At 46.9% G+C, this 14,468-nt stretch overlaps 1 protein-coding gene across 1 annotated transcript in view; it reads right to left on the reverse strand.

Moving 5' to 3' along the window:
• Positions 1-2,731: 2,731 nt before the first annotated feature.
• Positions 2,732-14,468, reverse strand: part of Polr3b (RNA polymerase III subunit B) — an 84,271-nt gene continuing 72,534 nt past the window's right edge. The window contains exons 24-28 of the mRNA XM_051206196.1: positions 12,075-12,178; positions 11,476-11,642; positions 9,130-9,243; positions 6,516-6,689; positions 2,732-2,902 (exon numbers count right to left, since the gene is read on the reverse strand). Of these exons, the coding sequence (XP_051062153.1) occupies positions 2,773-2,902; positions 6,516-6,689; positions 9,130-9,243; positions 11,476-11,642; positions 12,075-12,178 (689 nt within the window). The 3' untranslated portion in view covers positions 2,732-2,772. The remainder of the gene's footprint in view (positions 2,903-6,515; positions 6,690-9,129; positions 9,244-11,475; positions 11,643-12,074; positions 12,179-14,468) is intronic.

A 14,468-nucleotide genomic window follows, 5' to 3' on the forward strand; every position in this document is an offset into this window, starting at 1 on the left:
AACGATCCAGGGGACAGTGGAAAACCCTGAGTCACTCAATAAGCTCTGTCCCTGTGCAGGATGCCAGCCTGTCCAGTCTGGTACCTTGGCAACACCGGAGATTTGTCTCTGCAGCCCTTTTGACTCTTCTGAAGCAACCACGAAGGTCAGGTCTTGGTGAGACTTTGACCTCATCCCATGCCACTCCCAACCCGTTAAAAACCTCAGGGATAAAGTGTTCCATGGGTGGCCTGGAAGAAATTATCCACCCTTACTAAAATTAGGAGCTAATTGGTAGCTTTTAAATCAAGGGGTAACTTTTAAAAGAGGCAAACTGTGGCCTTTTGGCGTAAGTGCTGGAGGACAGGACTGGGGTGCTAGGCAAGGGATCTACCACCAAGCCACACTCCAGCCCTTGTTGTCTCTTTTCATTAAAGTTCTCTGACAAACAGCTAATCAATGTGCTCTCTGCTGGTTTTGAAACGACCCAACCGCTTTCCTCTCACTGGCAAGCTCACTTTAGATGCAGCCTTCTAAGTGGTGCACACTTGGAGAGCTGTAATTTCCTCCACCAGACGGGCAACAACTCTCCAGATGATCACAACTGTTCATGTGCAGGAGACACAAACACTCAGTAGCATCCGAATCCCTAAAAAAGACCACTTGTGGTGAATCATGGATAAAGCCAAACAGGCCTGAAGTTTTGGAGCTCTTGCTGTTCCCTTGTGGTGAGGTGGTCTGGGGAGCCCCTTAGCAACTCTGCCTCAGTTTCTTTGGCTGTAATAGGGAGATAGTCACCCCAAAAAGTGCTTTGCGCTTTTGAGTGTGGGTCATGGTGTGGCCTGCAACACGCATGGGTTAACTGTGGTCAGTGTGCCTGTAACACGGATGGATGGGTTAACTGTGGTCAGTGTGCCTGTAACACGGATGGATGGGTTAATTGTGGTTAGTGTGCCTGTAACACGCATGGGTTAACTGTGGTCAGTGTGCCTGTAACACGGATGGATTAACTGTGGTCAGTGTGTCTGTAACACAGATGGATGGGTTAACTGTGGTAGGTGTGGCCTGTAACACGGATGGATGGGTTAACTGTGGTCAGTGTGCCTGTAACACGCATGGGTTAACTGTGGTCAGTGTGCCTGTAACACGGATGGATGGGTTAACTGATCTCTGGTCACAGACTGTGGCCCCCTTTCCTGGACTCTGTTTTTATTAAGAAGTATATTCTGCTCCTTCTATCTCCATTACAATGACTCCATCCATCACAGAGTGCTGAGTGACGTGTTCTGGTGTCAGAACACTGCCTACTCCTTCCAAGGGACCTGAGTGTTCAATGAGAAGATGGTTGGGCACTGCAGGGTTCTTAACTTTGATGGAGCCGGGAGGATCAAGATCACCCTAGAAAAACAGCACCTCTGATGGTCCAAGTCAGCACCTGGGAACACTCCTCAGTACAGTACATCAATATGGAGAAAGGTGTGTCAGAGTAAGGAAAGACCAACGTTCAGGGGAGATGTGGCGCCTCCTCTGACGGCACAGTAAGCATGCGGCTCCGAAAGGCGCGGAAGGAGGCTGCCCACTCACACAGCCTCCCCTGGCCTGCACTGAGCAGCTGTTCCGACATCCACATCTTTGCTGTGAGGAAAACACAAGTCAGTGACAAGTGTGGTCTCTTGGGTGTCTGCATGAACCGGGGGTGAGCAGTGGCCTCTTTCACACTGAGATTTGATCCTCTCGGTGCACAATACCATTAGTGTTCTGAGGAGCATTTCAAGTACGGCACTGAGAACACAGCCTAGACCGTCCAGCACCCACTGCTTCTTGGACTCTCCGGGCTTCAAGGCACCACAGCGGGGAGAGTGGACGATTAACACTCTGGTAGGAATGGGAGGGACACGTATTGTACCCGGGTAGTATCTTGGAGGTTCTAGGTAAGTGCAACCTGGCATTTAAGGAAGGGCAGTCTTACAAGGCAGACCGTGCTGATGACCTTCCAACAAGGCTGAAGTTTCAGTGTGTGAGAGCGAGATGGAACTGCTGCCAACAAATCTAACCATCCTCTGTATGTGTGGAGGCCAGGAGTGGACACTGGGGGACCTCCTCACTCTCCGCCTGAGACGGAGTCTCTCACTGAACCTGAAGTGCAGTCACTGGCTACACCATTGCTCAGTGAGCTCAGGGTCTGCCCGTCTGCTCCTACCCTACCTCCACACTAACAGACCCGTACGTGGGTACTAGATGCCATGTCTAGTGCATGGCCAACTCTTCTGTGGTTGCTGGGGATGAACTTGGGTCCTTGTGCTCTGCAACAGGCACTTTACTGACAGGGCTAACACCATAGTCCCAGTTCAAATGATTCTTTATGTCCCCCCACGTCTGATAAGGAACCAGAGCTCTGTTAACCAGAAGATGCCATGGGGAGTTTTAAGAAGGAAGGGTTTTCTATTCAGTACATTTTAAAATATAATAACATAAATAAACTCGCACCCGTAAATCCTGCACTTGTGAAAGAAGGAGGCAGGAGGACTGAGATGAGTTCAAATCCAGCTTGGGCTACCAAGTGAGATTCTAACTCAAAGTAAAAGAAAACTAGTGGGAGTGAATCCATCATCACTTTAGCTTGTGTGTCCCGTGACTCAGCATGATGCTCTAGTGTGTGGGGGCCAGCTCTCTGGTGGCTCGAGGCTCCTGATCAAGGTTGTCCAGCCAGCCTTTCGCAACTTCTCCTCTCAGTCTCTCGTGAGCCCTCAGCTGCGTGCTGCGCAGGGTGCCGGCCTGCGGTGCTGCCCAGCCTTACTCGTTGTACTTGGCCAGTTTCAACCTGGGGATGATGTTCATGGACTGCAGCTCCTGGAAGAGCAGCTTGCAGGCATACGGGATGCGGAGGGAAGACACGTGGCATGACGATTTGCAGTAGTGGCACCTGAAACCCAAGGCCGCCGCGTTGGTCAGAGGGTTAGCAACAAAGGCCCGCCCACGCATGGCTGCTCCGCCCCCCCCCCCCCAGCTGCCTGCCACTGTCACACACGCACCGATGACTCAGAAAGTTAGAGGGACATCTCTGGACAAACCATTCCCTGTAGCTTAAGAGTTTGCAGCTTTAGCCTGTTAACTATATTTCTAAAACTTTCTCTTCAAAAGGGAAAACATTTGCTTAACACCGTTTTGAAAGAATCCCAGAAACCGGAACCATCAGAAACTGTGTCAGATGTCTCACTGTTGGAAGTTTTCAGCTACCTCCACCAATCACATAGTGTCTGGGGGCATCTCGGTACCACACTGTTCTCTGAAACACACTCCCCAAAAATCCCAGTCCTACCACCAAGGCACGTAAAGTCTGATGGAAAAGAAGCCTTTATCAAAGATGATAAAAACTTCAGCGATAAAAAAATGTCTTAAAAGGCCGCCCAAAGATGTCTTTCAAGCATTAGAATCAAGCATGCATTTAATGTTCATGGGTGGGTCTAATATTCAAGAATCATACTCATACCACTTTAATTAGACTGAGGAAACAGACTGAACTGGAGTGACTTCTCCTGGTTTTCCTGTCCTATGTATTATAACTCCAATTTCAGTTAATCTAGTTAAAATTTCCATATGTGCTGATTCTTAGTCTGGATAACCAATAATATATTCATTCAAAACATTCCAACGTTTTTATATATGTATGTTACACACATACACATATGTGTACACACACACACACACATATACATTATGTAAGCTAATTTACTCTACGGCTGAATAACTTGCATGGATAGATACCTGACCAAGAACTATACAGTAAACTGATCCCTAGGATGAAGGCAGCAAGAGGGAGCTGTGGCTGCACACGAGGAACATGTCCATTGTAGCATCTTCCATGAGCTAATTACCTTAATGGGGCTCTTTGGTGGCTTCTGTCCTGGGTCCTCTGAGAAACGAGAGTCTTGCTGTAACCCTCCCCATAGCAATGCCTTATCAACGTGCAAGTCACCCATGGGGTCCTACTCCAAGATACTGGACCCCGCTAATTACTCAGCTTCCATTGTGTGGCTTATTATTAAAGGGCACGTTCCTCCAACTGGCTGTGCTTGGTCCCTCCCAGCAGCTGGGCATACAAGACAAGATAATGATAGAAAAAATGACAGCTTTGTTATGCTGCTCAGCCAGGGAGAAGCACATGAAGAGGCAGCCAGACTACAGAATGGGTTAGGATTTTTCCTGCTGGCCACAGAGTATAAATAAGTAGGGCACTCAAATCAGACACATGGTGTCTTAAGGTCTATGTAGCTCCAGATAAAGACTGATGCGACCACATAGCCTGATCAGGTCCTTTCAAGGGATGGCACACTAAACCCTCATCCAGGGTTGCAATCAGGTGAGCTGGACACTAGACAGAAGCAAGGCAGCAGAGGAGGCAGAGGTTCAACTGACATAGTTTGTGCAGCCAGCCTTGTGTCAGGCGTCCCCACGCACCAAGCCAGGAGACAAAGGCTTGGGCCTGGGGAGCCCACTTTACTATTTCCTTTTCCTTTCACCGGAGGACAGAAACACAAGAAAGAAGAGATGAGAACTCTGTGCCAGATTGGAAGGTTTAAGTATGGAACTAGACCCCAGGCCCATCCTATGATGATGCTATTGCTCTCTCTGTCTCTCTCCTTTAGTTATACAGCCCACAATGTGCTCCATATGCATTTCAATACACAAACGGACAGCTCAGAACCGACCAAACTGCACCTAATTGACAGACAAAGGGGCTAGGCTGCTCTCAAGAGCAGCAACATCTCTATAACCTCAGAAAGAATGAACTGAAAAATGGCTACTTCTTCCATTAGTATCCAAATTAATGATTTCTTCATAAACAGGATTCATTAATTCATCTACACTGCAATCATAAACTAATTTGCTAAAAGGTTTATCACTGAGCTAGCAAGTGTTCTCTAAGTCATCCATCCACCCATCCATCCATCCATGATTCCATACAACCACCCACCCACCCACCCACCCATCCATCCATCCATCCATCCATGCATCCATCCATGTGTATGACTGTGTGTGGCGGTGTAGTTCTGCAGGCACACGAGTGCCACATTGCACATCTGGAGGTCAGAGGACACTTGGTGAGATTCCATTCTTTCCTTTTCCCATGTGGTCCTGGGGATGGAACTCAAGTCATCAGGCTGGTGTACATCTTTACTTTTATTGTCTTTTTGAGACAGGATTTCTCTGTGTAACAGTGTTGGCTGTCCTAGAACTCGATTTGTAGACAAGGCTGGTCTTGAACTCACAGAGATCCACCTGCCTCTGCCTCCCGAGAGTGTTGGGATTAAAGGCATGTGCCACCACTGCCCAGTTGCACCTTTACTTTCTAAGCATCTTGCAGGCCCATTCTATGCTGAGTCCTGGCCTGCTTGATCTAACCATGAAGTGGCAGCCGATACAGGCTTTGGGGAAAGTCTATGAGGAAAAGGTGGCCATGTGTTCCTTAAACCCTGGCAACGACTACTCACCTAGCTTCACACTGTTCTCTCAGGTGATTTCCCACCGGAGAGAGGGGTTCTGAGTAGGGCGGATGAAGGGAGCAGGGTATCATGGCTATCTCCATCCATGGAATGTCTATCTTAGAAACTGTGAGACTTTGCCTCTGACAGATCAGAGGGACCACAGGCTCTGTCTGCTACACGGGTACTGCAGGGCTTCAGATCCTGATACCCTAAGCAGATCCTTTTGGTCCCTGGTAGCAGTGGCATGATCACAAACAAGAAAGGTTCTACAACTACACAACACAAACAGCCCAGGGAGCATCACCCACTAAGATGTCATTTAGACACCAGACTGTACATGGAAATTAAAAACTTCAAAAGTACATAATGAACTTATTGGCAATTCTATAATGGAAGAGACCACTTAGCAGTTACATTTTTCATTAAGCACCTATGAGGTGCAAACTGGAGAGTTCATCAATGAGACAGAATGCAGGGAACAGCGGGCATGTCTCCTGCATTACAGTACTTCTAGACTTAGAATTGCATCTGACACAGCAGAAACTGAATGCATGCTGGGTGAGCAACCGAGACAGATACTGTCTGTACACCAAACGTGTACCTGCCATGGGTAAAGGGCACTTTATACACACCAGGTCTTTGTCCTAGGTTTGCCACTGTTTGTAAGATATGGGGTAATTTTGCTTTGGGGGTCTGAGATTACCAATAAGGGATCTTGATACAACTTCCACTAAGGAGGTTTTGATTTTTCTTTTTAAAGCTGCAATTCTTGTTATGGGTGGTTGTAAGCTACCATGTGAGTGCTAGGAGCTGAACCCAGGTCCTGGAGCAACAAGTGCCGAGCCACCTCTCCTGCCCCTGTGATGACATTAAAATTAGGATAACGTCTGTTTTTCTTAGGAGCCTAAACTGCAGTGGTATAAATACAGCATTAAATACAACATACAAACACTTACTCGGGGGACGTATGGACAAGTGTGAGCACACATGAGATCACAGGTAAAGGCTGCAGGGTAGGTGGTCGGAGAGATGCAGCATCTATCTACTTACCAGCCGGAATATCCCAGGAGTCCACACTGCCCGCAGACATCAACCTCAAAGGCGTCACTCGAGATCATTAGTCTCTCCAGCAAAAGCATGCTCGCTCCATAGCCGATTAAACAGTCTCTTTCCATTTCTCCAAGACGCAAGCCGCCATCACGAGATCGCCCTTCAGTGGGCTGCCTTTGTAGCAGAGGAGCATACATGCATACATGCATTAGACATGGGAAAGAGCAGCGGCCCCTCAGCTGACCAAAGCAAGGCACTCCCACGGCAGAAACACACTAAACTCCCAAGAGTGTCAAAAGAGCAAGCTAGTGGCTATCACTGTGGGAAAACAAAATCATAATTATATAGTCCTTATCAGACAATATAACAAAATACTGTTTATTAACCCCCTCGATACTAGTGTTAGCAGTCATTACTCTCACATCTGGTCACTGGTATTATGCCTGAGTATTTTCAGAGACATCTCAGTTCTCAGGGAAGAAATTGGGGTCCTAGACCGACCCGGGGAACAGGGACTGTCAAATGAAGAACTCCATCAGACTGGCCTGTGGGCATGTCTGTGGACCATTTTTATTTCAAAACTGTTGACTGGTGTGGGAGAGCCCAGCCTGCCGTGGACAGAGCCATCCTGGGCAGGTGGGCCTTGGACTGTCCATGGAAGGTAGCTCAGCAGCCAGGAAGCAGCATTTATTTCTCTGTGGTCTCTGCGGTTCCTGCCTTGGCTCCCCTGGGGGAATCACTGTAACCTGTGAGCCAAATAAACCTTCCCTCCCCACGTTGGTTCTAGCCAGTGCTGTATCGCAACAGCACAAAGCAAACTAGAACAGGCCCTGCAGCCTGCTACTTCCTCGAGTGGACCCCCCATGACACAGTGAACAAGGTGCCTCCCAACATACGCGGAAATGTTCACACGGCTTTTGTTTTGTTGTTACAGCTCGACGTTAGCAGGAGAAATCAAATGAAGGGTGGAGTGTTTGAAGAAAAAGCTACAAATGAAAAGTGAACTGAAGGGCACTTTCTAGAGGAAACTTCACCATGAGCACGACCTTGGCATGGTTAGCTGCTGGTAGACACACCACGACAGGCACTCCCTCCTGAGGACGCTGGTGAAGGCGCTTATCTACACGTGGGTGGACTCCATGCTTGCATTTCATCTGCTGAGATGAATGACTATAGCTAACTGTTCCCAGACAACCCCCATGTAGAAAAGCGGCATTATAACTGACTCAGAAGGAGACAACACTTGGCCCACGGGGTCTCACTGCCTAGACAATAACTATCTCTGAAATCTTACCTCTTCTTCTCTTTTTTTCTTTAAAAACATTAAAAAAGGTTATTCTAGTTTACGTATGAGTGTTTTGGCTACATGTATGTGCACCACATGTGTGCCTGGTGCTTTCGGGGATCAAAAGAGGTATGGGACCCCCCCCCCCAGAAACTGGAGTTAGGGATGGTTGTGAGCTACCATGTGAGGACTGGGAATTGAACCCAGGTCCTCTGCAAGAGGAACAAGTTCTCTTAACCACCCTTTTCAGCATTCTGAAGCACATACACACACACATCTATGATTTCAACAGGTGTCGCATCTGCTCAAGTTATGGCTAAGATTAAGTTTGGCTTTAAAAAAGACATCTGTCATGCGCCTGGCATTTGGTCCACGTTCACTAGCACTCTGTGCGGTAGGTAGGTAGGTACTATCATGCACACAAGGGCTTACAGGAGAGATATGATCTGGAGGCACCTTTACCAATGGAGCTATCTCATTGGCCCGTGAAGCAACTTCATTTTTCCCAATATCGTTTCTCTGCACTGTGAACTTATGAAAACAGACCTGCAGCTATAGAAGGCTGACTGAAGTTCTAACTCCCTCCCCAATGAACTCCCCATTCTCCACAACACTGACAATATTCTCTGAGCTGATAGGACTATGGCTCATAGGACTGTGGCTAAGCTGATCCCTCCCTCTTGGAGTAAGAAAGCATTTACCTGGTTTTTTAGGATTTATAGGAGCTTACAAATTTTACAGGAATTCTTAATTTTTAAAGACCATGGAATGTTTTTATTGTGATAGTAATATTAATACGCCATCCTGGGGACAAATGAGAAAGGAAACACTTGAATAGTGCTGTGTTGAGTTCACAAGGGATCAATTGTGCTGACTAGTTTTGTTTCTGAGAGGAACGAACCTCAATAGAGAAAATGCTCCTTAAGGCCTGTAAGCAAGCTTATTTTCTGGATTAATGGGTGATTACTGTGGATGGTGCCACTCCTAGGTAGGTAACCCGGGATGGCATAAGAAAGCAGGCTGAGCAAGCCATGAGTAAATAGCAAGACAGTAAGCAGTTCTGTGGCTTCTGCTTCAGTTCCGGCCCTGACTGAATTCATGTCTTGGCTTTGAGTACTAGCTAAGAGTCATAAGAATTCTTTCCTCCCCAACTTGCTTTTGTCATATTGTTTTTATCAACAGAAAGTACTAAGACAATATCTAACACACCCACATTTTGATACGTTGAGGAAAACAAATTTTTTTCCGGGACTATTTATCTCCAGAGATACCACGTACATAATGCTCTGACTGCAGCATCAGCTTCTCTCCCCCAAGGGCGCCTCTTACCTGGTAAGAACAGCTCGTGGTCCTCGGGCCCGGGCGTGCATTTTATCCAGTACCATGTGTTTCAGTTTCTGATAGTACACAGGTCCAAAATAGATGTATGCTTCTAAGGGCTCACTGAAAGGAGAGTCAACACTGGATTTAAGAAACAGAGTTTGGATGACTTGACATACAGCCTTCTCAGGTCTCAGAAGCAGTAGGTCCTTAATGTTTCCTCAGACACTTACGACGACTGTGTGAGGACAGTCTTCAGTCTACAGTCAATGAAAAGGCTACACCAAAACCACAGAAGCACTGCCACCATGTGAGCAGACATTGCTCTCACAAGACATAAGCTGTCAACAGGGTGACCCTCTTCACTGCCCCCCGTTTCGTCAGGACATCCTTTCTCAGTGTGTTATCTTCTGGATGATCTTGCTTCTACTCTCATCTCTAGACAACTGGTCTACCCTAACGATCCAGGGAGATTCCTCCTAAACTGGAAACCATTCTGCTCTAAAATCCCCAATGTTTTTTTTTTTTTTTTTTTCCTGATACTCCATGTTGCCAAAAATTGTACATGGCGATCATGCCAAACATTCTGGAACTTCTGACTCAGGACTGCTGCCCTCAGACGTGTGCGGACAGTGATCTTTTGCCAGGTATATGCTCGGGCCTGTCAACAGTGCATTCCTTAGATGAATTTTGTTTTGAGGAAAGGTCTTACCATATCTCTAAAGCTGGCCTGGAACTTGCTATATATAGCCCAGGTTGGTGTCAAATTCGAAATCTTTAGGCCTACCCTCCTACGTGCTAGGGCTACAGGTGTGACCCTTCTTAGAGGAGCCCTTCTCCTTTGCTCTCCACCACCACTTCCCTCACTTGAGTGCACTCAGCACCATTGTGCAGCAATCATCCTGCCTGGTATACATATAGTGCTCAATATAGTTTGCTACATAACTTATTTCACTAATGAATAACTATAGTAAGACTCTCAAAGTAAGTGAATATGTAAATATTCTAATAGAAAAAAAAAGTCTTGCTTGAGGCAAATAGCTAGGGAATGGATGTCTTCAAAAATCTTTTAACCTCCTCATAGGGAAGGAAGCTTCTCCAGTGCTGTTTAATCATCAGCATGCCAGGCCAGGAGCACTGTGCCTCTATTGTTGAAGATGTAGAAATAGCCAGTGAGCCTGAGTAGGATAGGTAAGCACTAGAGAGTGGTGTGGCCAGGATCAAACCTGCTGCTCTCTCTGCCTGTCACAAGGCCTATCTGAAAAACAAGTTCACTTTGAGCAAAGCATGTTGTTAATGTAGACCATAGCTGGCCCCAGCATACAGGGTGTACCTTACTCTACTCTTTGATTTTTTTATATTTAGGAAGCTGCACTGAGTGGGTCCTATGGTTTTGCACAATCTCTGGACAGGAATTTTCCTGAGTAGAAATAAAGTCAATTGGTTTGGCAATGACCACTTTTTTTTTTTTTTAAAACACTTCAAGAATGGTTTACCTAAAAAAATCAGTACTGTTACCATCTGGACAAGTCATTTTAACAAGCACTCTGTATTTTCAGCAGAAACGGATGTGGGGCATTTCCAACACTTGTGAAGCAATCTTGGATGCATTGCAGTAAAGCAGCAGCCCTCACCTGTGCCTCAGCTGAGCTGCACCTGTGTTCAAGTGGCTGACAATCCAAGGGCAGACCCCGAGGCCTTAATATATTCACTCATTCACTGTGTGTGTACCTGCATGAGTGCATGTGCCATGCTTTAGAAGCCCTTGGAGGCCTGAAGGTGTTGGATCCCAAATGGGGGTCCTGTGGAGCAGCAGCCAGTGTTTTAACTGCCACAGGGTATGGAAGCGGTTGGTTTGATCATGCATACAACGTGATGTGATTTTTAAGACCTCGCCATTCACAATTGCATGGACTTATGCCTGTTAAATATGACAGGCAGACCCTTCACTCTGTCTTGCTCAGCCTCACCTCAGCTGGACAGCTACCTCCTTATGGACTACCAGCTTGGGGAGGGGGGGGGCATGAACTGGGATTTATTCAGTAAGTATGCTTTCCTTGTACCTTCCCTCCTTCCTTCCTTCCAGTTTTTCTGAGACATGGTTTCTCTGTGTGGCCCTGGCTGTCCTGGAACTAGCTTTGTTGACCACATTGGCTTCAAACTTAGAGATTCGTTTGCCCCTCCTCCCAAATGCTGGGGTTAGTGTGCACCATCACACCCAGCACAATGACCCATTTCTTAAATGTGGTTTTTCTTGTATCAAGTTTGCTAAAAGAGTGAAGCTTCGCTCCTTCTGACCAAGGAAGCCTTGGACGTCACACCTTGAAGATCAGCTTTCTCAACCAGCACACTCACCCTGTGATGCCCGAGGTGACGTAGTCCTTCCCCAGGTAGTTATAACCATGGCGAACGAGGTCTTCACACACGTCCTTTACTTTACTCCCTCCAAAGGCAGTGCCGTAGTGGAACCTGCCGTCTAACACACCTGCCTTGCCGGCCAGCAGCTCAATTAACTTTCCGACCTGTGGAGTGCGATGGGAACAAACTGGTGAGTGCCCCTGTGGCGTGGGGTTCTCCTGACCCTCTCATCCTACAGTTACCAAGAGTAGCAGCATTAACTACCTTAGTTAGTACCTTGCTGCACTAGTACCTTGCTGAGGTGACTAATGTCCCCTACTGTGTCCCCTAGTTTTCAGATAAGGAAACTCAAGTGCAGAGCTAAGCACTGTGGCAAGGCCACGTGACCTGTGACAGACTCCAGATTACAGGAAGTGACTGCTCGAAGAGACACCTGAGCATACTTAGCACACAGGGTTCTGGAGGACCACGGAGGAGACTGAGTGGCCAGCACAGGGGGTCCATTTATCTGTTGGGGGGACTGTCACTGTAACTAAACTTAACTGCCTGTTCCTTCCTTCAGAGCAGCACCTCTGAAAAGCCCGCAGGTAACTGACCGTCATTCTCGATGGGAAGCCATGTGGGTTCATTATGATGTCGGGACAGATTCCGGAATCACAGAATGGCATGTCTTCCTGGGGGACGATCAGGCCACAAACACCTGGGGACAGGAGATTTTTACAGCATGTCAGGCAAATGGGCAAGAGAGAAGAATACAGTACTTAATTGGGATCTTCCTGCTGCTGTCTCTATCCCCACTGTTCCAAAACCCTCCCAACTGTCTCCATCAAGAGTAACAAAAGCAATTTCCAACAACCCTGGTAGCCAGGCAGTTCAAAGATGACTCTCCTTGCAGAAAAGCATTGGCCTGCTGGCGAGACACACAATGGTGCTGTCAGGCTGCTCGCCCACCTTCCCTGAGTGCCGTGAAAACAGAGGCACAGACTCAGGCCTGCTCCTACCCCGGAAGCTTTGCAATCAGCAGTTTTTGCTCCTTGTCAGAGAGGCTATGATCTGCTGGGTTCTGCACCCAACCCACAGGAATCCAAATTCTCTGACCACTGAAGAAGACTGATAGGCAAAAACATGGCTTTAAAAACCTGTGACAAGAAATCCTTGTGCTGGGGCTGGAGAGATGGCTCTGAGGTTAAGAGCACTGGCTGCTCTTCCCAGCATCTGCTTGTCAGTTCACAGCTGTGGGCAACTATAGTTCCAGGGGATCCGACACCCATACATACGGGCAAAACTCCAAATGCACACAAAATAAAAATACATCATTGCAAAGAAAAGAAATTCTTGTGCATGGCTAAAATGCTAACAGGTGCTCCCCGCTGGCTACAGAGCTGGTTAGTTGGCCCACCTTGCCAGGCCTTCCCTGGCCGAGCTTAACCTACCTTAAGGAATTTTAATTCCTATAGCTTACAGCACATTAGAAAAGTGATCTTAGATTGAACTTGTAAAGACCAACAAGAAAAGTAAGAGTCAAATCACTCTTAGAGTAAAAGGCTAGACTTGGACATGGAATTCAAAGAATGAAGGTGAGCACAGAGTCTGCCTGCTCTGCACTCCACTGACATTCTCTCAAGGTGGCAAGCCCTGAGTGCTCCTTATCCTTAACAGGTTCTATGCTTTGAAATCCTTCCCATTTGTTTTTCATGGGAAGATGTGTAGGGACAGAATTTAGGGGCTCAATCACACTCTATATAAGAACTAGAAGACTTGGGGGCTGGAGAGATAGATGCCTTAGCAGTTAAGAGCACTGGCTGCCCTTCCAGAGGACCTGGGTTCAATTCCCAGCATCCACATGGCAGCTCATATCTGTCTGGACACAGACATACATGGAGACAAAATACCAGTGAACATAAAGTTTTAAAACTTCAAAACAGAAAAAAAAAAAAAAAAAAAAAAAAAAAGGAAAAGAAAGAAAGAACTGGAGGACGTGTACCCAACAGTGCAGAATAAGGAAACAGATGCTCTTATTGTAGTAATAAAATACACCTCCTTTCTCTGATGTTGAACTTCGCCTATTGAACAAAAACTATAATTTTCAATCCTGTTTGTACTCTACATAATTCAAGCCACACTATTTGAAAAGAAAACCTTCATGACCCCTGTTTCGTGAAGGACAGAGGACAGAGGGGAAGAATCCACCGGCCAATCTAGCCTGCTGTTGACTCTGCTTTCCAGTGGCTGTAGAAGACTGCACTCAGGTCTGAGCAGTGGGACTCTGAGGAGATAGCTCCTTTTGTAGCTACTTTGGTTGAGAAGGTTTTATCATGTCATTGAAGGACAGAAACAGTTATTTGGTATGCTGTAGTTCAGACGTACCACCTGCATGCTAGAATTTATGTGACTTCTCCTTTCCTCCAAAACCATATCTTATCCATACTGGAATTTCTGACAAATCCTAGAGCTACTGGGAAATCTACTTTGAAAGACATCAAGTTGTAAGTCTAGGCACCCTGATAATATCACTGTGCAGAAATGAGCGAAGTGTTGAGCATGGCCACTCCTATATGGGGCAGGGCCTGTGATGGCTGGTGAGGGTCAGAAAGTCTGGTGATACCCTAAACACAAAGCCAAAGGAAACATGCGTATCCTTTCGGCCAGAACTCAGGAATGCTGGGGGCAGCTTGGGAAACCTGCCGTCTACCCCCCCCAAAGCACCAGGAGAAGGTGAGAGGGAGGGACAGGCGATCCAGAACAGACTGAGAGAGCAGTGTGACAGGCAGGCAGGCTGGCACTCGAGGAGGATAGGAATGAAGAAAACTTGCACTTTGTCTTTGGTTGTAGTTGACGTGTTTAATTGAGTCAATTCAACCTCATTATGCTGTAAGATGAAATGCCCATTCCTAAAATCAGAATGTAGTACCTTCCCCCAAGCTGGGTGAACCTCACTGCAAAGCTTCCTTTTGGGATGCTCTCTCCTTGTCTGCCTTTGCCTGACACTT

Source organism: Phodopus roborovskii, unplaced genomic scaffold (assembly GCF_943737965.1).
Source record: "Phodopus roborovskii unplaced genomic scaffold, PHOROB, whole genome shotgun sequence".
NCBI classification, from domain to species: Eukaryota; Metazoa; Chordata; class Mammalia; order Rodentia; family Cricetidae; genus Phodopus; species Phodopus roborovskii.